Source organism: Botrytis cinerea, chromosome 11, assembly GCF_000143535.2.
Source record: "Botrytis cinerea B05.10 chromosome 11, complete sequence".
NCBI classification, from domain to species: Eukaryota; Fungi; Ascomycota; class Leotiomycetes; order Helotiales; family Sclerotiniaceae; genus Botrytis; species Botrytis cinerea.
Genome location: NC_037320.1, coordinates 1,086,552 through 1,109,388, shown reverse-complemented (window position 1 = coordinate 1,109,388; position 22,837 = coordinate 1,086,552). Strand labels below are relative to the sequence as shown.

General features: G+C 45.1%; 7 protein-coding genes across 8 annotated transcripts; 3 read left to right on the top strand and 4 right to left on the bottom strand.

Annotated features, from left to right (window-relative positions):
- Nucleotides 1-1,111: 1,111 nt before the first annotated feature.
- BCIN_11g03220 (hypothetical protein) lies at nt 1,112-2,394 on the bottom strand. The gene is made up of 2 exons (XM_024695940.1): nt 2,301-2,394; nt 1,112-2,172 (listed from the first exon to the last, which is right to left on the bottom strand). Exons 1-2 carry the CDS (start codon nt 2,346-2,348, stop codon nt 1,291-1,293), a joined length of 930 nt encoding a protein of 309 aa, XP_024551742.1. The 5' UTR covers nt 2,349-2,394; the 3' UTR covers nt 1,112-1,290.
- Nucleotides 2,395-2,658: 264 nt separating this feature from the next.
- Nucleotides 2,659-3,875, top strand: BCIN_11g03210 (hypothetical protein). Of its 2 annotated transcripts, XM_024695938.1 has the most exons (3): nt 2,659-3,042; nt 3,326-3,550; nt 3,744-3,875. In XM_024695938.1, the coding sequence occupies exons 1-2, from the start codon at nt 2,723-2,725 to the stop codon at nt 3,540-3,542; spliced, it is 537 nt and encodes a 178-aa protein (XP_024551741.1). In that variant the 5' UTR covers nt 2,659-2,722; the 3' UTR covers nt 3,543-3,550; nt 3,744-3,875. The 2 variants fall into 2 exon arrangements, with proteins under 2 accessions (XP_024551741.1, XP_024551740.1); XM_024695939.1 differs by having other exon boundaries at nt 2,659-3,550.
- Nucleotides 3,876-4,610: 735 nt separating this feature from the next.
- On the bottom strand, nt 4,611-6,981 carry Bcrho2. The gene is made up of 5 exons (XM_024695937.1): nt 5,767-6,981; nt 5,473-5,551; nt 5,412-5,417; nt 5,151-5,342; nt 4,611-5,096 (listed from the first exon to the last, which is right to left on the bottom strand). The coding sequence occupies exons 1-5, from the start codon at nt 5,799-5,801 to the stop codon at nt 4,806-4,808; spliced, it is 603 nt and encodes a 200-aa protein (XP_024551739.1). The 5' UTR covers nt 5,802-6,981; the 3' UTR covers nt 4,611-4,805.
- Nucleotides 6,982-8,311: 1,330 nt separating this feature from the next.
- Nucleotides 8,312-12,728, top strand: Bcnst1. The gene is made up of 2 exons (XM_001556781.2): nt 8,312-10,152; nt 10,205-12,728. The coding sequence occupies exons 1-2, from the start codon at nt 8,662-8,664 to the stop codon at nt 12,368-12,370; spliced, it is 3,657 nt and encodes a 1,218-aa protein (XP_001556831.2). The 5' UTR covers nt 8,312-8,661; the 3' UTR covers nt 12,371-12,728.
- Nucleotides 12,729-16,044: 3,316 nt separating this feature from the next.
- Nucleotides 16,045-18,308, top strand: BCIN_11g03180 (hypothetical protein). Its single transcript, XM_024695936.1, has 3 exons — nt 16,045-16,654; nt 16,728-17,190; nt 17,241-18,308. The coding sequence occupies exons 1-3, from the start codon at nt 16,432-16,434 to the stop codon at nt 18,001-18,003; spliced, it is 1,449 nt and encodes a 482-aa protein (XP_024551738.1). The 5' UTR covers nt 16,045-16,431; the 3' UTR covers nt 18,004-18,308.
- A 646-nt stretch (nt 18,309-18,954) lies between these two features.
- Nucleotides 18,955-20,104, bottom strand: BCIN_11g03170 (hypothetical protein). The gene has a single exon (XM_024695935.1). It carries the CDS (start codon nt 20,008-20,010, stop codon nt 19,117-19,119), a length of 894 nt encoding a protein of 297 aa, XP_024551737.1. The 5' UTR covers nt 20,011-20,104; the 3' UTR covers nt 18,955-19,116.
- A 223-nt stretch (nt 20,105-20,327) lies between these two features.
- Nucleotides 20,328-22,774, bottom strand: BCIN_11g03160 (hypothetical protein). The gene is made up of 2 exons (XM_024695934.1): nt 21,597-22,774; nt 20,328-21,540 (listed from the first exon to the last, which is right to left on the bottom strand). Exons 1-2 carry the CDS (start codon nt 22,461-22,463, stop codon nt 20,929-20,931), a joined length of 1,479 nt encoding a protein of 492 aa, XP_024551736.1. The 5' UTR covers nt 22,464-22,774; the 3' UTR covers nt 20,328-20,928.
- Between the last annotated feature and the right edge of the window lie 63 nt (nt 22,775-22,837).

Here is a 22,837-nt window from a genome sequence, read left to right as displayed (position 1 = left end):
CAGTATCGAGTTTATACCGATCATCAGGCCTGGTAATTCCCACAGCCGCCTCATGATACTTAGCGTTCTTCTCCTTAGATAATTCTCTCGCCACAAACCGAGCTCTTTTCCTACCCTTCAGCTGGGCTGCTCCATTTAATTTCTTTCTTCTTTCCTTTTCATGGATCTTGAAATGTTTCACCAATTCCACTTGGGTTTTCTTTTTATTGCCACAAATACCACATACATAAGGCTCAGCGGGTTTGATCTTGCACTTTCTGTGCAATTTATCCTCCAGCGCGTAATACTCTTTTACTTCTTTACGCGATTCTATAACCGAAGGAGGGACAAAGGACATTCCCCTTCGATTGGCGAAGGCGGCGATATTGATGACATTGCCAAAACGGGAGACAATGCACGGAGATTTTGCGCTGCCTCGTACGGGTTAATTGAGTCAAACGGCGGCTTGTTGTCCAGGTCCCATAGAACGAGTACTTTTTGTTGGGGAGATTGAGAGGGTTCTTTTTGTTCTTGAACATCATTCAATGCCAATAAAGCAGCGTCCGGCTTCATGGGTAAAATGGAAGACGCCGAATGAGTGGAGTGAAAGTGTCGTGAATTTATGATTAAATCTTGAGAGCGGGGATATAAAAAAGTTAGAAGTGGTTGATGGGGCAGAAAGTTCGAGGCAAGAAGATGTCTTGACTTGATCGGGAGCTTCATGATTTATTCCATGTACCCAGTGTGCCTTTCCCAGAGTTATGTACCTCCTGCTTTTGTCAAATAGATGAGGCTTGTGACGTAAAATCTCGGGGGACTGTATTTCTGCAAATCCTTTCACCTGCTATGGCAGTGTTAGGTCTATGAATGAGGTTCACCAGGTCTGAATCAGTGATGTGAAATCGAAGAGATGAGGACTTATTACTCCATTGAGTGATCTGAGCGCATGATACCACGTGACATTTAACATCAATTAAGGTCAGCTAGCTAACCACTCGACCATTAAGATTGTATGTTTATCAAAGGATTGGATAGTATCAAGAGGGGCATTGTTTAGTACACAGATTCAACGAGACATACGTGGAATGTACTCGGACACTGGTTTTGACCAACCCCGGAAGATTTGACTGTATGATAGAAGTAGAATGTGTCTAATTTCTCTATTGGACCTTCTGGTTAGGGATCATATATCAACAACCATTGCCCTCTTTTGGCCATTGTCCCAAGAAGCTTTTCTAATGAATGATCGAAATTATACGAGCATGTGACTTGAGATCCTAACAGGTGCCTGTCTTTCATTCCTGACTTGCATCATAAATGGGTTTGCGATGACAAACCCTTCACGTACCCCAAAACTCTGTTTACCAACTCTGGTACAGCCTCAGGACTCTTAGTCAAGTTATGTGAAGCACCAGGGATAACGGCTGAATTCTCCTCATCGACCTCTCCATCTCCTTTCTTCACAAAATCAATCCATCGTTTTACTAGTGCCTCTTTGTCGACATACGCCGGAACATATTCATCGTTGCCAGAAGATAAGATTAACAACGGACTTCTAGCGGGCAAGCCTCCAAAAGTCTTCTTTAGTTGATCGTCTGTGAGATCAGAGCTGAAATAATCATCATCTCCATCATGATTTGGACTTGCTAGCGAGAGCCATCTCCTTGCACACACAGGTGACCCAAAGAACCCTTCCGTGGCACTAGAGGGTAAGATTTCTTCGCCATCTCCAGCTTCAACCATCTTCTGTGCCATAGCGATGCCATTCTTCAAGACAGCTGCATCGAGTTCTTGTCCCAAGGCCTCACGATCGCTTACGGGAGCTTGGATGATTCCTCCATCAATTGGAGCATTTGCTTCATGTCCGGGTCCTGTTAGGTATTCCACGACATCTTGACAACCAGTGGAGTGACCCATCAAAATAATCTTGCCTGATTTGATTGTTCGGAAATAGGCAACACATTTAGATAATTCCTGGGCATCTTTTTTGAGGGAGGAGACACCCCACCCGATGTATGAAGAACTTAGTAGAACTTGAGCAAGACACCAATCTCCTGGTAATGCATCTGCGATCGATGACGGGTATGGCACGGTGAGTAAGCCGTCTGATAGACCACCAATAAAGATGATGATGTTTGGTGGTGCTATGTTCGAAGCTTTGGGTGCGTGTTCGAAAGCAGTCAGTTTAGGCGTCTACATACTATCAATCAGTAAAAGCATTATTACGAGGAAGTCTAATGTTTTGACACAAGCTAGCAATGGCCCTTAGAACTAAAGTAGTGATTCTTATATGTATCAGAATGAAACGTTCGGGTACATACAAATAAATGTGTGACGCCTTGCCTCTGCGCTGGGACTGTGAAAGGCATTCTGATGTAAATATACTCTTGTATTGATTTTGCCTTTGGGGGTATCAAAAAGAATCAAACTCCGCAAAAATAGTGATTGTAAGACAGTAAAACTTTCCTGTGCCCCTTTATTAAAAAAATATAACTATTAGTTAGGTGCTTACTAGGTAGGTAGTTGACACCGGCCAGCTCAAACCGGATGGTCGAAATGGACTGCGCACTACTGCCTTGACGTCAACCCTACTATCACGTGAACCGCACTTACAGGGGTATAACTTTACTAGGACGAAATTTATTTCATCTTCACAACCTCTTTCTCTCTATTCAATTTGCAACAACAAGCTTTTTTACCACAATTCATCCCCGCAAGCTCTCTCATAATTACAACCTTCAAAATGTCACCTCATCTTCCAACCCCATCACCTCTCTTCCGTCTCCTGACTCCTCTCCTACAATCTTTCAGATCTACCTTCCCCTCCACAACCTCAACAGCACCCCTCAGAACCTTCACCAGCACCCCAACTATGCACAAAAAGAACCCTAATAGCAAAACCGATCCACGAGTAACCCTCATTCGCTACCATCTTCAACATCCCAAGACACCTCGCCCACTGCGCTTCTCACGAACGCGTGCGCTGAGGCATTGGACTATCCATCGTGCATGGATGATATTAAGGCGAAAGCAGAGGATTGAGGAGGAGAGCGAATTATACAGGTTTGTTTTCCCGCTTCTGCCTCACCTTTGGTTCCTTATGAGAATCTTCTCCATCTCAATTCCTGTTTTCTTTTTCAAATTCGAAAATTTAAAACTTTATTCAATATGATGAAATATTCCGGATGTTAAACACATTATACTCCGAGAGCGCAAAACCCATGTGGAGATTTCCGTTGCCTTCCTTCTGATTGTCTATTTACCTTTCAAGCCTTTTAAGGCCTGTCTTCAACATACACATCTTTCCCCCCTCTTCTCTCCAAGAAACTGACATCCATCCCCTCAGACTTCACCAATCAATGCACAGCGCAATGGAAGACCTTCGTCTTCTCGACGGTTCCGGTCAGAAAGAAGCCGGTAGATTATATCGCGTCGCTCTCGAGAAGAAAGGAATTTTCGGAAAAGACGGAATCCCAATTGAGTACGCGAGAGCACAAACCGATACACCAGCAAGAGAACCATGGAATCATGGATGGACTACTGATAAAACTACTATACGATGAATGCAATGGTAAGAATGCGAACACCCACTTTCTGTTTGTTTTTGTTCTGGTGGAGAGTAATATGATGATATACCTTATTCACAGACCTGTTCTGTAATCTTCTATGTGGACAAAAAAAGTACCAACTGCTGTCTGATTTCTCTTTTTTCTACCAATGTGTTTCGGAATTAGGAGTGAAGCACCTGACTAACCATTTAATAGGGTGATGTACCACGGTACAAGAGAATATTGAAAGATGAATACCATGAAGTAAACATGTGTTACTTGTATATTTATGACGGTCAACTTTGATGACATGGGATGAAATATGATTCGGAATATAGACCCCGAACATTCCCCAGACCCTCCGTCCCAAGGGACTGGAGCTGTGGGACTAGATTAGACGATGCAGGATTAGGCAAAATAAACGCCGCGAAAGACGGAGCAAGACGCCGTCTATAAATTCTGTACAAAGTTACGGAAAGAAGGTCAATTCAAATAGTAATCGGGTCATACCCCACGAGTCCGCATCAGACGGTACTTGATATGTAATTTTATGTACAATGTCGATGTCTTTCTCCATCTCCATCTCTCCATTTCTCAAATATGCATCGAGTCTCCATTTAATCAGTATCCATGTAAAATCCGTCCATAACCATAACCCCCTTAACTATAACCATTAAAACCCAACGCTAATCTGCAATACAAGCAAGTGCACCAACGCATCCCCGTCCACATCACTATAGGATTCATTATCTCTTCTGCTTTTCCTTCCAATCCGAATTTCAAGTCAACCTCCCTCCGACCCCTTTCCAAGCCTCTCCGGATGGCTTCCAGGGATATGTAAAATGAAATCCCAATTAGTAAAGGGTAAATAGTGAACTGAAACAGGTACAAAGCTAATGGAAATCAGACTGGAAATCCTCAAGCTATTTTCGACAAAAGGCGCAACTGCAAGTCAGACCATATTTTTCCGATCAGTCATTACTAAATAGCCCTATCCAGCCTCATCACTCCGAACATTTCGTTATCAGCTTGGTTTGTCCTTCATGACAAATATACAATCGTCCGTTAGGTTTTCAGTTCCGTTGAAATTTCCAGGTATCGTAGATACAAGTGTCCGTGATGTTGCTACGGAGTAGGTAACTTCGTACTCGTTCGTACATTAGTAATGGTTGTGGAGATGTTGCCGGTTTCGACGCGTTCCAGCCAGATATACCCTCTTTCGATTCTTTCGTCTTAGTTCCACATACCCTCCCCCCACCAAACTCCGTTCATCTTCCCTTATAGTATAACGCAACATCCATTACTTTCCCCTTTTTCGAACGTCAAAAGTGCGGCTCTGGTGGCTGCTTCGAAGACATCATCCACTCCGTCGCCGGTCAACGATGAACACTCCAAGTATTTCCTTGCACCGATGGCCTTTGCAATATCATCTGCTTCTTTCGTTCCCACAAATTCAAGAGACTTCTTTCGCATTTCCTCTTTGGCGACAGGATCCTCTCGTAAGTCCTTCTTCAGCCCAACAAGTATTATCGGAACCCCTGGACACCGCTCGTTTGCTTCTTCGACCCACTAGCCAAGACATTAGTACTTCGTATCAATTATCTCTAGAAATTGCAATCCTACTTTGTGTTTGACGTTATCTAATGAATCCGGAGTGTCGATTGAAAATCCTATTAGAATAACGTGGGCTTTTGAATATGCCAGAGGGCGCAATCTCTCGTAGTCTTCTTGCCCTGCTGTATCCCATAATGCCAATTGCACAGATTTTCCATCGACTCTGCAATCCGTCACATAATTTTCGAAAACTGTTGGTACCTAAAATTAGATGAGATGTCAGCACAATTGACAGAGGCAAATGCGCGAAGTTGCTGCCAAAAAACGTACATAGTGCTAGAAATATTGTTAGTTATCATTGGAAAACCGTCAGCCTCTGGGGACGACTTACTGTTGGAAAATAACCAAGTGTAAATACACTAAGTAATGACGTTTTCCCGCAAGCACCATCTCCAATTATTACCAATTTCCTGCACGAATGTCAATATCAAGTCTTTTAACGGCCTGCGACTTCGTCACAACAAACGCTATCGAGACGACGCTAAAAACGACTAAGAGAGATTCGTTGTTCTGGTGGTAATCCCAAGAGATAACGAGGCTGAGTAGGAAAACGAGTCGCCAAATGCGAACTTAACTGCAGATAAAATCGCAAATTTTAATTAAGACACGGAAAGCTCCAACGTACCTTCGCATCACATTTTGTGCCGGCTGTTGAGTCATTGTCGCTGGATCGATCGGATGGGATTGTCGGTATCGGATTGTTGCTGTCTATAGAGAAAAGGATGTCGCGCAGATAATGTCAAGAGAAGACCATGCAATTATGAGGGGAAGAAACAATCGCCAAAGGGGTCGAAGGCAATTTCGTGCGGATTTTGGAGTGGATTCGAAGAAATATTATCGATACGAGGGATTGTCCAGAAATCGAAATTCTCAAAGCATTCAATTTGGAGGTGGTCGGATATAAGTGGCTTTGCCGTATGATGAGTGGACCAATTGTTTGAAATGAGGTTAGACAATGGCCATGTAGCCAGGGCGTGAATGAACCCTTAATAATTGTGTCGGAACAACTTGAAGAAACACAATGAGTATGAGAAGAAGGGAGGTGAAGAGAATCCAGAGGAGAATTGAAGTTATACGAGGTCTTGAGTTGGTATCTCCTTTTTAATTGTTGCAGGTAAAGTTTAAAGAAGAACTGGGCTCTGGGGTGGAGATATCCGAAGCGTGCGAAGAGAAGGCTGAGTCGTCGAACCGTGCACCTTTTTTTAGAGCTCTGGATTAGGTTTAGGAGAATCTGTAAAGATCTACACGAGGATCGAGGGCGCGATTGATCAATGTGCGTTTGAGATGGGAGGGCGTGTCGTGGAGGCAGAAGACGGACGAGGAGGACGACGAGCAGAGGAAGAAGAAACGGCTCCCAGTCTTTGCACGTTATCGCGCGAAGCCCACATGAACGGGCGATGGAGATGCAGAGGTGGTGGAAGGCGGGCTGGAGAGGGAAAAAGCAATTCACAAACCTTCTAAGAATCCATGCATGTGAACGATGCCCCCAGGTATGATGATGATTAACCTTAATGCAGATGGATTAGTGGATTCCCCAGTCCTCTTTTGCTCTCTCTCTGTGTGTACGGTCTGGTCTGGATGGAGATTGAAGAGGCACAGGCGGGGAGGGAGATAAGATGAACAAGACGAGAGTAAGAAGTCGAGGGATGGATATCCTAGGAGCCTGGTCCTCTGTGACAACCCAAGGAGAAGATGTAGATGGAGTGCAGGCCAAATGGAAGCGAGATTGTAGAAGAAGTAACTCCGACAACTTGCAACTCCCTTTACGACACTTGCTTTTCACGAACTGTTTTATATATGCATGTGTAATGCACGTAGACGATGAAAGTTTTGAGGTTCCAATCAGTTCTAGAACTTTGGCGTACATGAAGTGCTTAAGTAGGCCATTGCAATGCTATGTAATCAATCCACTTAACGGATCTGGCGATGTACGTAGGTATTACTCGAAGAGAACTAGAAAGCTTTTAAGCAACTTGTACTGTGCCTCCCGACCTCGAGCGCAGCGAGCTAATGGGGGTTTGGGGGCTTGCTCCCATAAAAACCAATGCTCTGATATGCACACGATACAAAAGGTCTTTGAGCACCATAAGCTATATGTGAGAATGTGGGAGGGCTGGATCCTGGAATTAATAGAGGTTGGGGCGGCAGCAAACCACTTCTGCACGTGTAAGGCTACACAGAGAAATTTGTATCTAGGTTGATGTTCTATCTACTGCTCCCTCGTCCTTGAGGAAAGCGAGCCCCCCCTTTTATCGCAAAACAGTGTAGTCACCAGACAAGTACTCGGCCAGTTCAACGGCGGTTCGAATAATGGCCATTCCATTCGGCACCAAAGCAAAGCGATAGAAACCGCATACAGTCGGGGGCTCGGAGGGCTCGGAGGACCACCGTGGAGACCGCTTAATAATTATCGGGCCATCCAAAAAACCAGCTAGAAGTAATCGGGAAATGCAAATGTCCCGCCCTTGTACAGACGTACGGAGTGTGTTTTGATAGGGATCAGCTTAGGATGCGACCGGAAACCAGTCTGGCCTGGCACCTGGCTATACTCGCTCGTAAAAGAGAGCCACTTATCACTTCAACTTCAATGAGAATAAAAGTGGTTTCAGCTAAACATGCTGACCCGCATTCAAACATCCAAGATCACTGACAATATCCAGGGTTTGATTGCTGTGGGCGAAGACCACGAGTGATAGAATGAATACCTAGTAGGTAGCGACGATATAGCCAGTTGCGTTTCGCTTCATCCTCCGTGTTTCATACTCCATACTCCAATATAATAGTCGGCCGTTCAAATGGATGCAGGCGTGCACATGAACGAGATATACCTCACCCCCAAAGTTCATCATCATTGTCAGTATTTGATATCAAATCAAGCTGTTAAGAATTGGTGCTTGAAATCGAACAGCACGGTCAAGACGCTTGGAATCTACTGATCCTTCCGCAAAACCCTTTCACCATGAGAGCAAACATCAGTATTGTGGTGTCATTGACGTCCCATGCATAGACCTGGAGGAGCTCGACGAAGGTCGGTCCTTCCATAGACAGACCTGCACTACAACGTGCCTGAGGTATGATGACTCAGCAGCCTCACTTGAGATTCAATAACACAACCTGCAAAGGTACCCGTACCACAATTTAAACTCCAAGCCCTTCCCAAACCCCCTTCTGGATTTCACGGTGCCCTCTCAATAATAACGACTTGTCCAAAATCTCCATAGCCAATAACTTCTCCTACTCCCAAAAATAATTCCACGCGCACTCTCTGAATAGACCAGCCCTCATCCCCCCCCCCCCCCCCACACAAATCATAATTGTTCATCCCGAAGCAAACAATCACCTGTGGTGGGGCAGTCGCGAGAACTAATCCTACAACTTTTGAGTAAGTCTGCAAGTGATATTTCAAAATAATTCAACAAATACGGCCCGTCGTGGAATTTCCTTGGTTGAACCAGATCTAAGCAATCACTAGCCACGGTCGTCGCTACCCGGTCCCCTCTCACCTCTATACCCCATCGGAATGCCCGCAAACCAACGAAAGAATACAAGCCAGTCATCATACTTGCAGACTCCTAGAAACATTGCGACCCCGTTGACAAAGAATGCTGGAAAGATCGTAACTACACCGAAGAAATCTAGTACGAGCGATTCATCTGAGACATCTCCCACCATGGCACAAACTACCACGAAATCAAATGGCCAATTGCCCACCCCTCCCACAAACAATGGCGCCCCTACAGTAAACCGCAAGAAGCAGAAAAGAAGGGCGAAACAGGCTGCCAGAGCTGCTGCGGAACAAGCACAGGGCTCTCAAATGAGTGGTGGACCAACCTCTGGAGATGTGAAGAGACAAATGCAGGAACTGGAAGCACGCTTTCGCGAAACAGGGCTAGATGAACAATATGACGACGATGAACAATTCGATCCTGCGGACGAGAATGCGTATTATAGTGACGAAGAGGGCGATGCATACTCCGGTTCATATGGTCACGACGGCTCCTCGACAAACGGTTATGCGATCCCTACAACGAACTCCAGTAAGAAACAGAAAAAGAAAAAGAAGTCGAAATCTTCGCAGTCGGACCATTCAAATCACGCAAATCACGGTCCGAATGGCTCATCGCATAATCACGTATCGCTGCCTCTTCCTTTACAGTCTCCTCCGAGCATGCAAAGAGGGCCGGGTATTTCGAAGGAGAAAATCTGGAATACATCGTCACAAGAAGAACGCGAGCGGATAAAGGAATTTTGGTTATCTCTTGGGGAAGATGAGCGCAAATCTTTAGTCAAGGTGGAAAAGGATGCTGTACTCAAGAAAATGAAAGAGCAACAAAAACATTCCTGTAGTTGCACGGTATGCGGTCGCAAACGCACTGCCATCGAAGAGGAACTGGAAGTACTTTACGATGCATACTATGAAGAGCTCGAGCAATATGCAAACCATCAAGGAGGTGATGGTCCTCCACCAATGATGCCACCCCCACGTCGATTTGGCGCCATGAGTGGCCTGCAACCTCCCAATCGTCTACCTCCCGTTTTCAATGGACAGCAACCTTCAAGGGGCAGGATAGTAGAGCAACTGGGCGATGATGAGGACGAAGAAGGAGATGAGGAATACAGTGAAGACGATGGAGACGAAGACGATTTCAGTGAAGAAGAGCCGGAAGAAATTCCAAGAAGTCACGCCACAGATTTTTTTAATTTCGGTAATAGTCTTACAGTACAAGGGGGAATTCTTACTGTAGCAGATGATTTACTCAAAAATGACGGAAAGAAATTCATTGAAATGATGGAGCAACTAGCCGAGCGCCGCATGGCTCGAGAGGAAGATGCGAAAGAACAGTATGCTAATGCGAATTACGGACATCCTTCAAATGGTTCTATGCATCCTCATTCCCACGGACATGTCCATAATCACCCACCGCCGCCAGAAGAAGACGAGTATGACGACGAAGAGGATGATGAAGACGAATATGATAGCCAGGAAGAGGATTACGATGAAGAAGAAATGGTACGTGGAGGGTATCGTTATTCACCATCCCGTACGTACTAACATGGCACAGGATAGCATGACTGAAGAACAGCGAATGGAAGAAGGAAGACGGATGTTCCAGATATTCGCTGCTCGGATGTTTGAGCAGAGAGTTCTGACAGCTTACAAGGAAAAAGTTGCGAAAGAGCGGCAGCAGAAGCTTCTTGAGGAACTTGAGGAAGAGAGTCGAGCAGATTCGCAAAAGAAAGCCAAGAGGGCCAAAGATGCACAGAAGAAAAAAGAAAAGTTGCTTGAGAAGAAGCGCGCCATGGCCGAAGAAAAGGCTCGGAAAGACGCCGAGAAGGCAGCTGAAGAAGCTTCTCTTAGGGAAATTGAGGAAAAGAAAGCAGAGGCCCAAAGATTAAAACGAGAGGAAAATCGAAAGAAGAAAGAGGCACAAAAAAAGGCTGATGAAGAAGAGCGCGTGCGTAAAGAATCCGAAAAGCAACGCCGGCTTCAAGAGCAACGAGAACGACAGGCCGAGCAAGAACGAAAACAGCGCGAGGCCAAAGAGCGAGAAAGAAAGGAGAAAGAGGAGCTAAGGCGCCAAGCACTGGAAGCGAAGGAAATTAAAGAAAAGGAGGCTAAGGAACGAAAAGAGAAGCACGAGCGAGAAAAGCGAGAAAAGGAAGCGAAAGTGAAGGCTGACAAAGAAGCGAGAGAGTTACAGAAACGCGAAGAGCTTAGTGCTCAGCAAGCTGCAGTTCAAGCTGCTCAATCTGCTGCGCATGTCTCGAGACGCGCAAACCAAGTACCTACACCTAAATTGAGTCATGCCTTAGCTTCACCTCATATTCCAGTCGCTATTCCAGCTGTACCCAAAGCACCGACTCCTATCAAGCTTCGGACAAATTCTCAGCAAGACAATTACTCAATACCTAGAACTCCTTCTAGTAAATATCAGAGTATATCACCCAATTCTGTAACCCCTCTACCAAATAGTCCAGGCCCAATAGGTCCGCCTGGAAAAACGCCGATACAGCATCCTCTCTTACAACACCCACAAGCCACTTCTCCAATACACTCTGCGCTGAAGGGTCCTCCAGGCATCCCTCAGAGTCCGTACGCTGGTATGCAACCCATGCCGGGAGGATTCCAACCAGGAATGCCAATGGTACCTCCAGGTTTCGGTCGACCACATCATGATCCAATGTTTGGACTTCAGCAGGGAATAGGTAGTCAATTTCGACCTTTACAGATTCCCAATGGTGGAATCCCCCCATTTCAACCTGGATTCAATATACATCATATGCCACAAGGCAGAGGATTTCCTATGCATGGACCACCAGGGTTTCCACAACATTCTCCGAACGGTATGGGCAGTATTGGCCAGCTTTTTGGTGCCCCAAAAGAAACACCTCCTTCGCAAACTCATTCCCGCAATCAGTCCGGCTCGTTTGATGGATTATCATCGGCAACACAAGCTCAGCCTATCGCGAGACCAACGCCAATTGGACGGCCATCTAGTATTGTTCATGGCACTCGTCATAGTGATAATTTTAATAGTGGTGAATCTGATGAAACAAGCAAACATCTTGGAAGTAGCGCTTTACTAGATGACACCGATGAGCCTATCAATATTGGAGTTGGCGCACGACGCTCTAGTGCAGCTCCTGGTAACCCCGGCAGACAGAACTTCTTACCGCCTCCATTTGGTATGGACCGCTCTGATCCAGCAAGTATGATGAGCTCTTTTAACACATGGGGTGCACCCCCAAACCCATTTGGATCTTCTTCTTTGCCTGGATCTAACGGTTTTGGAGGAGGCTGGAATACAAGTCTCAACATGAATGGTTCTTTCGGAATGACAAATTACTATCACTCCCAACCGCGTTCCGTGGCCGTGAGATTAAGGATTTGTGGGGCTTGTCAGAACCTTCAGAATTCTACTCAAGACGGATGGTTAGATATCGATGCTATTAAGAATGAGATTGCTCTTAGTACTACTGTTAGGGAGGAGCCGCTTTCTGAACGGGAACTACTGGATATTTGTGACACTGAAGGAAATCCAATGAATGGCGGTGGCACATTTGAGATCCGTTCCTCCGACGGCAAGTCACAGATCCATTTTGTCAGCGACTCAATGTCCCATGACTTCCGTTCTGCCGGTGCGCCAGGCGAGATCGGAAGCCCTATCAGTGGAGGGGCATCTAGAAATCTAGGGCCTCCTGGCCGAGCTCCCATCGGTGGATTTTAAAGGCTATATCTAATCTACCTAGCTTCTTTTCGCTACCCAATTCTCATAATTCGAGCATCACAAATTTGGTATTTTAGAGCTTATCTGTGTGTCAGTGGTGTGTTTCTTTTCGTGGTGATGTAAGATTTGCATAGACGAGCATCGATCAAACAAAAAGCCAAATGAGGTGCTGTTTATGATATCGCTTGCAGTTCTTCATTTTTTATTTATTAATGCGCCGTTCGGGCTGGTCTGGTCTCCCTTGATTGAGGAGGAATCAATCAATACTCACTGGCGTTCTTACGCTGACTTATCTTCGCCCGCTTCGCAAAGCAGAGGTGAAGATCGAATACCAATATTATTCTAGTGTTCTACCGCATGCCTTTTTATCCTGCTGTATTTACTGTTTTTTTGACTTGAGTGAAACCTGATAAACTTACTCGATATATCCATTTTAGTGTCGAGTAGCTAGCTGTGTGGAAATCGAGAGTCACTACTATGTTTGCACTTTGACATTGTTTGTTCATTAGGTAAATGCATCTTGCTAATTTTGAACACAGAGCTTAATGGTGGGATTTAGCACTATTCTTCCACCAAAAGTTTGACGAAAGTTGGGTACCTACCTAGGTGCATACACCAGCATGCATTTATGTCAGGTACTCACATTGAATTTGTAATATGGGTCGATACAATCAATTCATGCAATATATCAATCAATTAACAGTCAGCTCTCATTAGTGGCCGACTCTTGCCAGTACATACTTTGATGACTCGCCACCATTCACCTCACCACCTCGCCTACTGTTCTCGGTTCGAAACCATACTCCTATATATCCCCATTCCTACGCAATTGATTTGTATTTAGAAGTCGAACGATATATGGAACTACACAATTTCACGATTAGCATCGTCTTCAAAATTATTTGGAATTCAATCATTGCCATCGCAATTACTTTTTTGCCCATTACTTGTCACCTGCACTATCAACATACTAAGCCCCAGGCAGTCTTTTCATCCTCTTTCACGTAATTCTTTTCTCGCTCCAAAATAAATACTTATTTGTACGAAAGCACATAGATGGGCGCTTACTATTGATAAGGTCACGAAAGGAACGAGGGGCAAGAAAATAGAATGTTAGCGCTTGTATAGATTTAATTTGGGATCCATGATATATATTGAGGCTCGAGCTTTGGGTTGTGATCATGGCTGCGGTTGAGATATGCAAGATTTGCAAGATTATGAGTGGGACTGGGATGTACGGCTGCGGTGACACGAGAATCTTGACGTGCGTGGACGGAACAAAATTGTGGAATGGGAGATGGATATTGAGATGGAAATGGAAGGGAAAGAAATATAGGCAAGCAAAAAATGATTCACATTGATTCACATCACCTGCAGGTGACTTTTATGGATAATGTGGGGGTGGATGGGGGTGGAGTCTGGACAATGCGTGCCGTATGGTGGGTCTGTCTTTGGGTCGCGCGCTTCGGGTTGGAATGGACTATTGGTGATCAGTGGAATGGCTTGGATAGTTCGCATACGGGACGGGAACTTGATGATTGATATGGCGGAAGAGTTGGTGGCATCCTCGTGCTTCCGAACATGCGTGTTATCCAGGGAAGGGTTCGTCGATTGCTACTTATCGCCGATCAAATCAGTACCAGGACTTTCCTGTGACGAGGGTTCGTCTAGGAATATAAGGACTGATCACTGGGCTTCCTGATATCAGTGCTGTTGTCCCTCGAGGTGCAGAGGCAAACGCCGAACGGCCATCAGGATTTCTGCTGCTGGCCTTACTGACCTTGCCCATTGACCGGTGTTCAGTATCTAAAAAAGGTCCGGTGAGATCGTATTTCCTCTGACGATTCGAATCCTTTGGTGCTCAATACTTAGACGACAAAGCAATGCCTTTCCATCACAGAAATCCAATCTTAACCCGAAAACAATTGTGGAGAGGTTCTGACTGAGCTTGTCTCCAAGACATCAGGAGTCGAATACCACGTGCTGAATAACCTTATCTCCGCTTCACATCCTTCGAAAAAGGCGGCGACTTCGTAAAAAGCTTCTAGAAAATCGTGATTATTGTCACTGTTGAATCCTGATTTATGAATGATCACCCAAAACGGTTGCCTATCAACATTTGGCGAACAAGGTTGTCGATCCCGAACCGAGGCCACGAGATTTGACGGATAAGAAAGAAGCGGGCAAGTGCTGTTGGCTCCGTAAAAGTTGCGCGAGTGATATTCCTTACCAACACGGCGGTTGCTAGGAAATTAAGAGGATAGATAGCATTTCTTACAGTGGATACAATTCTGGGTATTACATTGTCTTTGACAGTGGTTCGATGGGATTGCAAACATTGAAGAATTGGATTCAATTGAGCTGCTAAAATTGGAACGGATACGGATGACAACGGTGGGTGGACGATGTAATCGTCCAAACCTCAGAACGTACGGCCGTATCTTTGCACGTTTCTCTATCCCCCCCCTTGGATGAAGAAGATCTAGATAACGAATTTGCCATGGGAGACTTTGGGAAAAGGAAGTCATGAAGACATTATATCGACACCGAGCGCACGAATACTATAGATGCCAACTATTGACTATTCCTTCCTACCGAGCAAGCATAGCTTCTGAACTATTGCATCTTTCGTTTCTGATTTCCTGATTTCCTGATTTCCTAACTTCCCGTCTTCCACCTCGGAGGTACAGACTTGAAAGGATTCGAGGTCCTGTCGGACAGGTCACCGAATCGGGTGTGCTAAACTGCATGCAGGCATTTGGCCAGGACTCCATGACGGTCAGCTATGCATGTAACCATACATCCACGTGTGGTGCTGGGATTGTAAATTATTCAACCGGAGCAGATAGATGAATCATAGCAAATCGTAGAGCAGAGCTGCAGAATGATCACTGATTAGTACCAGGGAAAGGATCTCGTCTCATTTTGGGAATCGTCAGGCTGTGGGATTAGTGAAGAACTCATTGCTTATTCCGTTCTCAAGGTTTCCGTCCCGTATGCGAAGAAGAAACCATTGATCCGATTTGGTCAAGGGGTTTGCAAATCATAGATGGTCAAAGATTTAAGTTTATGGCATTGACATTTGCATTTTGATCTGGGCCCCCTATTTAACACAATTACGCCATTCATTTTCAGCTCCCAGATCATTTCTTCAAAGCCAACTTTCTTCAACAGCATCGCCACACAATTGCATTATCTACCAAGAATTTGCACAAACCAACCAACCAATCTAAACGCTGTTTGCCCTCATTGCCCATGCAAACGCAACCACAACCGTATTCCTGCAAGGCTGCGACCCTGCGGCGCATATGTGACATCGCTTACAAGACAGACCCGTAGGCACTAGCCACTTGCCCTGGCAATATAGCTTCCAGCTTACGCTATGCGCTTGTTCAGAGCTTCCTTGTTCAGAATGGAATAGTGGAGAGTGGTAGTAGGGAAAATGGGGAAGTTGAGCGTGGGAAGCTTCCGTAGTGGTGTAGTATGGGAGCTATGAGGATGACATGGGGGGGGGGGGGGGGGGGGACACGCCAGGGTTAGTCGAACCAATGGTATACACGCAAGATTATGGAGATGCAGATACCTGTTGTGCCATTTGAAATTTGGAGGATCAGACCAGTTCGATTTGCTCGGGCGAAGTTAGAGCGTTTTTGAGGGTCTGCTTGTTTTCTCTCGGTCCTTCCGGTTGGGAATTGCGGTCTACATACGTGTTGGAGAAGATTCATATCTATCTCGATATTTCCTGATGCTACTCTTTTTTTTTTGTGCTCTTCTTTTACGCTTTTGCAAAGTATCTCGCTGCATTCTTTTCTATATTTAATTGTTTGTTGTTGCTTGATTCAGAAATGCTTCGAATAATATCTTCAACAGTGGGCAGGTGAAATTGAGCAGACCGAGCGAAATCTAGTGATCGAATCGACTGATGAACGAAAAGAAGCACCCATCCGTTCAATTTTGATTATTTCCTCGGCTCCTTTCAGTCAGAGGGTATTCAGCAAACGGTTGTACATAATAGGGAATCCCTCAGAAGAATTCGGAGATATATAAATAATAGACACACGATGGACGCACAAGCTGCCGCGGCACAATTTCCACCCGGATATCTGGAAAATTATAGCGGGCACAAACTCGTCGTTACTTGCATCGCTTGTATTGTATTGGATATATTCTTCGTCTTTGCGAGATTTATTTCTAGGTGGCTTCATAACACACCGCGGGGTTGGGATGATTTTCTTATGGTGCCAGCCTTAATATTTTCCGTGCTGCTCGCTGCTCAGGGTCTAGGTACGTGTATAATTTTGTGTCTCAACCATCTGCACACTTGACGGCATTTGTGTCTAACAACCACATTTTATAGTCGGAATAAATTACTGCGGAGTAGGCCGCCATATTGAAGCTATTGAGCTGAGCGCCCCCTCAAAGCTCCTCTCCCTCTACAAACTCCTGATGTTCTTCCCCGCAACCTACGCCATCGCCGTCACCTTTCCCAAACTCTCCATCCTCGCCATGTATCTCCGTATCTTTACGGTCCCATTTTACCGCATGATAACCTACTTTGTGATCTACATCCTCGTCATATCATCCACTATTTTATTTATGATGATGCTCTTCCAATGCACACCCGTTGACTATTTCTGGGACAAAACGATCGTGGGAGGAAAGTGTCATTTTGATATCGAAAAGCTATTTTTATATGCTAGTTTGCCGAATATTATTACCGATGTCGTTATGTTACTGTTACCATTACCCTTCATTTTCAGACTCAACATGACGAGGAAGGTGAAGATCGGGTTGGGTGTCACCCTACTCACCGGATCAAGGTACATGATTCTCTTTTCCCTTCTCGAAAACTAAACTAACATTCTCCAAGCGGTCTCGCCACATCTATCCTTCGTTTCGTCTCTTTCGCGAGTCAATCATTATTCCCAGATACTCCCCGCGCAGCCGTCGATCTCGCCTTATACACTATTATCGAAACGAGCATGTACATAATTGCAGCTTGTCTCCCCGCCTGTCGACCCCTCTTCAACATAATACTCCACCCATCGCGAAACTTACCACAAGATCAAAAAGACGGTCTTAATTCTCCCGACGACCAAGCCCGAACTTTACACGACGATATCGAGCTCCAGCAAAACAGCGATACAAGCAGTGGTAGCGAAAACGGAAACGGAAGTGCAGGAGGACGCTACCATGGGATCGGCGACGGATTCCGAGGAATGCAGGGTCGATTCAAGCGACTAGGATCGGACGCCGGTTTATTTCTCGGACGAAGAGACGTTTCTCCTCCTTCGCCATCTCAATCTTACCCTCACTCACAATCTTCCTCGGCTCCCTCTCCCTCCCCCCAACCCCAAGATCGCGATCCGGACCGTCAATTTTTAGAGCAAGCCGAAGGCCGCTTCGGCCTCGGTCTCTCAAAACTCCGTTCCTCGTCTCACGAGCGGATCTTCAAAGCTCCCGTTTCCAAACAACAATTTCGGGCGCCGGAGCGTGTGCACATAGCTAATATGCATGTGGGGCACATGCAGATGAGCCCCGAGGAAGATAAAGAGCGTCAAGGGGGCCATGCGAGAGATGGGATTCGGGTCAAACAGGAGTTTGATGTGTATTACGATCGGCCGTCTCTATGATGACATGGGTCTAGAAGATATTAGAGAGAGGGCGGCATTTTAAAAAGCTAGAGATTTTCTAGGTTGTGTATAAGTGTATTAAGTATATTGGGCGTTTTTTTTTTGGGATACTATGGGCATTGGGAGGTGTTTGGATAATTATGCATTTCAGCGGGGTGGATGGTGGTCTGCTTTTGTGTGTATAAGGGTGTTGTATGCATACTTTGATACCATGGAGACGGTGGTTACTTGATATATTAAATAGTTAAATAAAGTTAATGAAAATGATTAATGCTTATATTTTCTGGATTGTTGTTTAAAATTCATAAAAGTGCATGTAGGTGTGTATTAAAACGCTCAGATAACAGCAAAATCCGAGCCCTATTCGACGCTAACGCCTCCTTTTTCGCTTCTCTACACTAAACACCTTTGCGTGAAGTCGATAGTCACAATGACATCCTTGAGATGAGACCTTGAAATTATTATTCCTAATTTGGCTGAAATACCACCATCGTATGAAAGGCTACTGGTTTTCTACAACCGTTCCCAACGAAGCTGCACGAATGCTAGAGGACACAATCTCTTTTAACGGTTGACTTTATTTAATGGCTCGAGAGTGTGCAGCTCAGAACCAAAAATTCTCCACGGGCAATCTGAATTGGACAGAGCTCGCCGTGTCACCCTTTTGGGTAGCGTCTGGATACTATTTTCGGCACGTCAACCGGGGGGATAATTGACGGCAAGTTTAATGCTCGTGAACTGGCTGTGCTTTTTGAAGTCTGCGACAAACCTAATATAGCCGCTCTTCTTGGCTTACAGAATGATGGGGTGACGTCATAATATATGTTTTGTCTGGCAAGGAGAAGACCCATGGAAAGCTTGACAAAATGCGGGAATGATTCTACGAATGAATGACAGAAAGTCGAGAAATCCAATAATTGTTTTTTTTTTGATATTTGTGTCTCCAACCCGTGATTGAGGTCGAGATTGAAGATCTTGAGGGCTATCGAGAGAAATCATTGAATGTACTATAGAAAAAATCCAACACGGGTTCCAAAGACGATCTTTTTAGTTATCTCTCGTTCGATATCCATTGCGGATAGTGTATCAGTCCCAGTGGAATTAAGAATGTAATCAGATACCGAATACTCTCTTCGGATCAAAGGAAATTCCCTCGAATTTCTCATCTTTCTTTTCCCTACTTGCTGGAAGTACATAACCTCTCTGGTTGCTCAAGACTCGTACACCATTTTTTTCAAAGTCCGTTGTAAAATGTGTATGTCCAAAAACCCATGCTTTGACATCAACCCAGTTCGTACTTGGATCCCCAAGGAGTTCCGTAGCAAAGGCTGAACCCCAAGGATTATTAGAGTTTTTCGGGCTAGATGTACCAACTATCGTCGGCGCATGATGTGTGATCACCAATATCTTCCTTTCAGGTTCCCCCTCGGCTCTAGATTTGTTTTGGTTCCGAATTTCCGTAACTTGGTTGGAAAGCCATGTAAGATCAGATATATGTGCAGCGATATGATCATCGATCGACCAATTGTCTATCTTTTCGAGATCCTTTATTCTTGTTTGTACTGCCTCTCTCGCGCTATCGTCAATTTTAGACCAAAGCGTACAACCCAGGATCGTGGTGTGTGAATCTCCAAGCTCAATATCCAATCGTTTCTGATGACATAAAACTAGTTTGCCGTTTAAAGCTGCTTCATTCTCGAGTCTTTGGGCTTGTTCCAAAGCGACGGTGTGTGAGAGGTGGTAAAACTCGTGATTTCCAAGAACTAGGAAGATCTTTTCGAATTGCACGGTTTGCTTTGCAAGAAATGCTAGGTAACCCTCATAATCAATAAGACGCCCAATATCTCCCGCTAAAATGAGATAGGGTGCCACAGGTGGTATCGCAAATGTATGATATTGTGAGCACACTTCCAAATGTAGATCAGACAGAATCTGGAAAGTAGGGGCAGACTGCTGTTTGGTGAAGAGGGAGCGGATTTTATTGACGACAGAAGGTTGCACCATCATACTTCCGTCAATTTAACAGGCAGATCATCCACAGAGGATTCGACTCCAGCATGTTGAAGCAGTAAGCTTGAGCGGAGAATGGGTAGTGAATGTCTAGATAGACAAGGGAAGTTGGGGTTTCATGCTTACTAATCACAGGACGACATTTATCAGCGATTCAAACTTTTCATATTTTCTTTCTTACGCGAGTAATAATACACATTGAAGCATCTGGCTTTCTCTCCTCCTTTTTTTATCCGAACTGGAATGCTCTTTCAACCCCGTCCACCACTGTTCCTTCTCCTCATAATCCCTATCTATCCCCTCCCCGAGTTAGTTGAGTCACTGTCGCAGCATTGTATCTCATCTCTACATCCTCGGAATATGAATAGCAAGTGAGTCAAGAGCCTACCCTCTAAACTTCCAAGATGACTGAACTCATCTGAAGATCAAGTCCATGTATCCAGCTCCGTGCCAACTCGTAGCAACACATCCCATCATGAAGATAGGACGCCAGAAGCATCCAGATAAATCAAGAGAACAATGACTTGCATTTAGTAGATATAAATCAGCCCATGAACATTATATCACCAAATACAAATCATCTATCCCGAATACTGAACTAATCATGAATAGTCAAAGCACCTAAGCGATCACCGTTTGAAGCAGTTTCTCTTTTGTTGCCCAAATACGTAATAACAAATGTATATATGTACACTGTTAGCAATGCCCAATCGAGGATACGATGTACACGCGTTTCAGACGCGAGTGATAAATGCAGCACAAGCTACTGACCAAGCCAGCTCAGGATATGCCTATCTATCCACGAGAGCTTTTCCCACGAAGACCTATGGATCTTCAGGAAAATTTATTGTTTACTCCTCTCTTCTTTATTATGCTTTTCAGCTTCGGCCTCTATCGATTATACACAATCACTCTTCATATAACCCCAGAATCTCTTTCTCCGTGATCATCATAGACCGTATGACTAAAAGCCTCGTAATCTTCATTATCAACCAACCACTCTATATCCTCATCATCCGGGCCCAATTTACTCATAAGCCCTGTTCCAGCTTTGGGATATGGTGGACTATTTGGCGTGGACTCTCTGCTTTCCTGAGACACCTCCTGCCCATTGTCCATCCCATTTATATTTCCATTTGACTCCATGTTTGATGAAGCCTGTGGAGGTAGTGTTGGCGGGGCGGAAGAAGCATGAGTGAAAGCTGGTGCTGGGGGGAATGATGAGGTAAACATCGGTGAAGGAGTGATATTAGAGGTTGCGGAATTGGGAGCTACTTTGCGAATAAAGTTCATTGGTGCGTTGGGGTTTGATTCTGCACGAGAAAAAAGGCCCGCGGTGGAGGTGGCGGAGGGAGGAAATGGTTGCGTGATGTGATTGGTTGTGGGGCGAGATGAATTCTGTGATTGGCGGGACTGGAGGGGCGGAGTATTGGCGGGGAATATAGGCATATCTGGGTACAAAATGGAAGCTTTAATGAGAAGCTCCACTAGCTGGGGATGAGGCAGTAAGGCTAGGTATGTCCTTCTCTGCAAAGATTGTTAGCTGGTGAGTTTAGAGCATGAAAGTAAAGTTAAACAAATACCTGGTCGAGTGTTTTGCCGGCCCAGCTAACACCGTCAGTCTTAGACGGTGCCGGTTTAATGCCCCTCTTTCTTGCGCAATCATTACAGTACCATGGTGCCTGTTCATCCTTCACCTCCTCTTCTGAAACTATAGGGTCATGGCACATTTGATGCCACCCCAAATTACACCCATCACAAAAAACTATCATATTGTTCTGAGGACTGTTGCCCCTACCGCATCTCTTGCACAATGCTTGCTCTTGATTTTGAGTTCGTTTATTTGTTGACGCAGAGGATCGTTTCCGCGAGCTCGTCTCAGGTAAGGTAGGTACGAATTGAGTTGGCTTCACTATTTGTCTTCCGCTTTGTGTAATCTTTGGCATTTCCATCGCACTGCTTGAATCGTCCGAGTCCGAATCCCCGCCTAGACCACTCAAAGCTTCAGATTCGTCCGCACTTTCACTGTCATCCTTGGCTCTTTTGCGCTTTTGTCCTGTCTTGAGACCTTTTCGCTTCTTTTTGGCTCCTGCACTATTTGATGATACTGTCGGAGACTCAACTTTGGGTGTTTTAGGCGTGGCACTGGGTTTGGGCGTCGACTTCTTGCTAGTTTGATATCTTGGTGGTGGTGTAGTTATTTGCATATTCTGCGTAGTTTTCATCCCTGACATGACGTTCCTGCGCATTTCTTCATAGCCCGGTGGTGTTCCTGTAATGCCAATACTGGATAGCCCACCAGATATTCCTGCTCTCATGCGTTGAAGAATCATTTCGGTCGCGGCAGAGAATTGAGGGACATATTTAGGAGGTGACGATTCGCCCATGGCGGTATCATTTGATTCATTTGATCCATTTGCAGAAGCTGGGGCATTATTTGGCGCGTCCATGTCTGTCGTGGTTGCTTGATATTCAGCGGAGGCAATGATATTTGCGCCGGCGAGAATCAACAAAGCTACCGTGGCGCAGCAAGCGTGGTGAATATCTAGAATTAATGAGCTAGATTGAAAGAGTAAAGTATCGATTGACCGAAGTCAATTGACTTATTGCAAGCCGTGATATTCTTTATGCCAAGGGCCAAAAACAATTGATGTACTGGACGTGTCGGCACGCGCACTGATAGATCCCAGCAGAATGTAATTATGACGGGGCTTCTGAACATACAGCTTCAGCCTGTCGAAAAGTGTAGGAGTTGATGCTCTGGGAAGTACTTGTTGATGTCGTTATAAGAGAGTACAAAAAGTGGTCTGGTGATGAATAAACT

Bases quoted from the DNA above. Each gene is read 5' to 3' on its own strand.
- BCIN_11g03220 (XM_024695940.1), bottom strand. From the start codon at position 2,348: ATGCCTTTCACAGTCCCAGCGCAGAGGCAAGGCGTCACACATTTATTT. The intron at 2,173-2,300 runs GTATGTACCCGA...GATAGTATGTAG, and splicing joins AAGGCGTCACACATTTATTT to ACGCCTAAACTGACTGCTTT.
- BCIN_11g03210 (XM_024695938.1), top strand. From the start codon at position 2,723: ATGTCACCTCATCTTCCAACCCCATCACCTCTCTTCCGTCTCCTGACT. The intron at 3,043-3,325 runs GTTTGTTTTCCC...CCATCCCCTCAG, and splicing joins GAGGAGAGCGAATTATACAG to ACTTCACCAATCAATGCACA.
- Bcrho2 (XM_024695937.1), bottom strand. From the start codon at position 5,801: ATGACTCAACAGCCGGCACAAAATGTGATGCGAAG. The intron at 5,552-5,766 runs GTACGTTGGAGC...ACATTCGTGCAG, and splicing joins GCACAAAATGTGATGCGAAG to GAAATTGGTAATAATTGGAG. The intron at 5,097-5,150 runs GTAGGATTGCAA...TGTCTTGGCTAG, and splicing joins TAGATAACGTCAAACACAAA to TGGGTCGAAGAAGCAAACGA.
- Bcnst1 (XM_001556781.2), top strand. From the start codon at position 8,662: ATGCCCGCAAACCAACGAAAGAATACAAGCCAGTCATCATACTTGCAG. The intron at 10,153-10,204 runs GTACGTGGAGGG...AACATGGCACAG, and splicing joins ATTACGATGAAGAAGAAATG to GATAGCATGACTGAAGAACA.
- BCIN_11g03180 (XM_024695936.1), top strand. From the start codon at position 16,432: ATGGACGCACAAGCTGCCGCGGCACAATTTCCACCCGGATATCTGGAA. The intron at 16,655-16,727 runs GTACGTGTATAA...CACATTTTATAG, and splicing joins GCTCGCTGCTCAGGGTCTAG to TCGGAATAAATTACTGCGGA. The intron at 17,191-17,240 runs GTACATGATTCT...ACATTCTCCAAG, and splicing joins ACCCTACTCACCGGATCAAG to CGGTCTCGCCACATCTATCC.
- BCIN_11g03170 (XM_024695935.1), bottom strand. From the start codon at position 20,010: ATGATGGTGCAACCTTCTGTCGTCAATAAAATCCGCTCCCTCTTCACC.
- BCIN_11g03160 (XM_024695934.1), bottom strand. From the start codon at position 22,463: ATGGACGCGCCAAATAATGCCCCAGCTTCTGCAAATGGATCAAATGAA. The intron at 21,541-21,596 runs GTATTTGTTTAA...CAATCTTTGCAG, and splicing joins CCGGCAAAACACTCGACCAG to AGAAGGACATACCTAGCCTT.